The following is a 3815-nucleotide window of genomic DNA, read 5'->3' on the forward strand; positions in this document are numbered from 1 at the left end:
ATGAAAAACTCTAAAAAACATATGGTACAGATATTTAATTTAAAAAAATGTGGGGTTTAACTTGATTAATTACCTTCATTATCAGAGTTAAAAAAAAAAACTATATGGGGCAGTGAGAACCAAATAATCAACAATTGTGTGCCATCTCTTTTGGTCATATATATATGATTGAATTTCCCGTTCGATTCCCTTTGTTTGCAAGGAACAAATAACTTCTAAATTGATCAAAACTAGTGGGGAATAATATATATAATTTTAGGTTAACCGAAGTAAAAAATTATTTATAATATGAACAATAATAAATGTAATAATCATCATAATATCGTACAAAATTCTCCCAACCTCAAAACGTGCATAGTTGGATGTACAAAACGAAAAATATAAGAAAGTGAATCACAAACTATTGAAATAATTAAGAAATATATATGAATTCAGGCCAATTGTCTTACTTGCATACCAAATTTTTAACCGAGTTGGTGGGCAAGTTGATGATCATAGTGCAAAACATATCAGCCGATTTCTTCCTTTTCATAATTCTCAATAATTCCACTTTACCTCTTACATTCGCCCCAATACTCACGGACAAGTTACCATTGGAATCAGCAGCAGGTGGAGTTAAATTCCCGGCCACCAAAATCCTTTTAGTAGAACGTGCCCCAGCACGTGCCTCGGGGATCGCTAGCCATCCAAGGACGACGCCATTCTGCGACGTGATAGTAGCCAAACTACTATCAAATTTGTAACGTCCATAGTTGGTGTTCTTAACCGTAACTCCAGCAGAAAAGCTAACAATATTGTCATTCCCTGTATTCGCAATCGTGACTTGTTCCAATCTCACCTTGGGCGTTTTGACACGTAGAAAAACAACGCTGAACACGACGATTATGATGGCCTGAAGCACAGCAAAAATAGCAATATAAGCCAAGCATTTCATTCTTTTCTTCTTCTTCATTGCTTGTTCGGAACGGTAATTCGTAACCGATTCCTCGTCGCTTCGTGGCCCCGTGGCCGGGGCTAACGGGTATCCTTGTTGATTCGGATTATCCATAGTTTCTTTCTTGATTTTCTTTTTAATTTGACTGAGGTGATTGGTTTCAGAAGTAATGCATGTAGGGAGGGAACGAAATTATGAAGTTGGATACGATATGTGGCTTTCTTTTAAATTATATTTATAGTATAGGGTAGGTATTAAGGCTGGTTCTTGGAAATTAAGTTTTGATTTAAATTTTAATAGAAATGATCGAAAATTTTGTGATATTAACGCGTGGATTTGTTGGGGGGGTTTTTTTGACTTCTAGAAGGCAATGACTTAAATTGTTGAATTATGTCTCTTGTGAGACGGTCTCACAAATTTTTATCTGTGAAGCGGGTGAACCCTACCGATATAAAGTAATACTCTTAACATAAAAAGTAATATTTTTTAATGAATGACTCATATAAGAAATCTGGATCACAAAATATGACCCGTGAGACCGTCTCACACAAATTTTGTTGATACTACTTCATGCTGTGATAGTAAATATGTGAAAGTTGAATGTCGCGTACTAAATTATGATAGCAATAATAATGTTTAAAAGTTCTTCACAAGAAAAAAATAATGTTTAAAAGGTGCCGAAATAAGAACTATTTTAATGAAATTGAAATATCATTTAAATTCTCGAGTAGAAATAATCTAAGCTCCATTTTTTTTATCACACGCTTATTATAAAATCATAGTTGAAATAGGACGTTTTCCTGTAATTTTTTAGTAGGCAGGCTAACGAGATTGTGGAGTTTTTCAAATGCCTTTGTTTTCATGAGGGAGACGTTTGACGCTTTTAAAGTTGAAAATAACTCTTCTTTATATGAAATATGAATTGACAATCTTCAATATTTTCGAGTAGACCTAAATATTATCATATCTATACTTAGAGTTATTAAATTCTAATCAAGCTTGAAAATTTATCGCACCCTTGTTTACTTTTCATTAAAATTAAATACTCGTGAAATGGTCCATTTTCTGATTTTCTAATCGATGCGTATTGTTACTGTATTTTTGTGGTCCACTCCGCTTTTTATAGTCGTTTCTAACTGCCCTAGGTACTATTTGCAAATACTTAAAAAAATATTATGAATATTTTCCTTATACATTTCCAAACTTTTTAAATAAAAATCCATAATCACTTTTTTTAGCATAATTTAATTCTAACATTTGCAAACACTAGCTAACGTCTCTACAACAAAATTAGATTATTATGTAAATAGAAAATAGAAGATAATGTTGGAATCAATTTATTTATTTAAAATGTACTATACGATTATTTATACTCTAAACACTAAAGTTGCGTTTGGTTGAAGGATAAAATAAACTAATGATTAATATGTAAATAATAAAGAAAATGATTGTGGTAGAAATGTAATATATGGTATAAAATAGTATTATGTTTGGTAAGATTTGTAAGTATAGGATAATTTTGAATTTTTTGATGAAAGGACAAAATTGCCCTTCCTCTTTTTTTTTTCCTTCCACTCCGCCGGCGGCGGTGTTCCGGCGGCAGATCCGGCAACCGAGGTGGCGGCGACTGCGGTGCGTGGCGGTCCGACGAAGGTCCAGCGGCGGCGATGGTCCGGTGGCAGATCCAGCAACCGAGGAGGCGTCGAAGTTCTGGCGACGGCGGTGCGGTGGCGGTCCGGCGAAGGTCTGGTGATGACGACCACGGCGGCGTTCCGACAGCCGAGGTGGTTCTACAGCTGTGTAGGAGGAAGGGTAAAATTAGAAAGAGAGTAGGGATAGAGGAAGAATTAATAATCCTACGGAGAAAGGATGTATTATTTAATCACACGTAATACAACCTAATCATTTGTAGGAAAGATTAAGTTGGTTAAATAAAAATCATACCAAACAGTAGATAAAGTGTGATAAAATAATCTATCCTACTTAATCCCTCCAACCAAACCAGCGTAAGAAGAATGGTAGAGATAGTCTAAGGAAATTAAAGTGAAACAATAAGTTTTTTTTTTTTTTGCGTCATTTTTTTTAGGTAAAATTAAAAAAAAAATTGTACTTTTGGTCTTATATGTTTGTTTCTTGACGATTCTGATCCATTATATTATCCAGTTTTAATAGTGATCATGTATCTTTAAATTTTTTTCAATGTTAGTTATTTTTTATTGGATACGTTGATGTGACAATGCATACATTAGTGTCATGTCAAAGCCACATCGACATCATATTGGAAAAATGACTAAAATTGCAAAAATAACAAAGACAGCATACCAAACACTAAAATTTGAAAACATAAATAAATAAAATCACAGAGTGACTAAAACTGCCGTTTTTCTAAAAATTTAAGTTCTGGACACTCCAATCACTCTTGCCATGACTATTTGGCTCCGATTCGTGCTCCTCTCTTCTAGTTGCTCCTCTTTATTTTATTTTACTTTATTTTATCGAGTTTTTTGTTTATTTTTATTTTGTAGTTTTGGCATATAGACCACCATCTTTACTATGTTTAATAGTTGTGTGTATTTTTTGGTTTATCTGTTGGCGTTTTTGTTCGGTAGTTTTTATCTGACTCCTATACTGCAAATTCATCTGGCTCAATCGGTCGGTTTTCTTTCAATTGTATATATTTTTTGACATATTCTATGATATTGTCCAATACTTCATATATTTTTTTCTATCTACAGGTCTCGTTCCTTTCTTTGTGAATCGATTACAGTCGGGAGATTTTATTATTATACATTGTAGAATGGTATCCTGCTTTAATGTGTAACACTATCTATAAGTGTTCAAAAAAACAAAAAATTAAATTTACATGGTTAGCCAAAGAAAA

General features: G+C 33.4%; 1 protein-coding gene across 1 annotated transcript; it reads right to left on the bottom strand.

Moving 5' to 3' along the window:
- Positions 1–445: 445 nt before the first annotated feature.
- On the bottom strand, positions 446–1048 carry LOC142504459 (late embryogenesis abundant protein At1g64065-like). The gene has a single exon (XM_075617322.1). The coding sequence runs from the start codon at positions 1046–1048 to the stop codon at positions 446–448; it is 603 nt and encodes a 200-aa protein (XP_075473437.1).
- Between the last annotated feature and the right edge of the window lie 2767 nt (positions 1049–3815).

The sequence above is a fragment of the Primulina tabacum genome, chromosome 9, assembly GCF_025594145.1.
Source record: "Primulina tabacum isolate GXHZ01 chromosome 9, ASM2559414v2, whole genome shotgun sequence".
In the NCBI taxonomy this organism is placed as follows: domain Eukaryota; kingdom Viridiplantae; phylum Streptophyta; class Magnoliopsida; order Lamiales; family Gesneriaceae; genus Primulina; species Primulina tabacum.

Excerpts from the sequence above, each read along its gene's own strand:
- LOC142504459 (XM_075617322.1), bottom strand. The coding sequence starts at position 1,048 with ATGGATAATCCGAATCAACAAGGATACCCGTTAGCCCCGGCCACGGGG.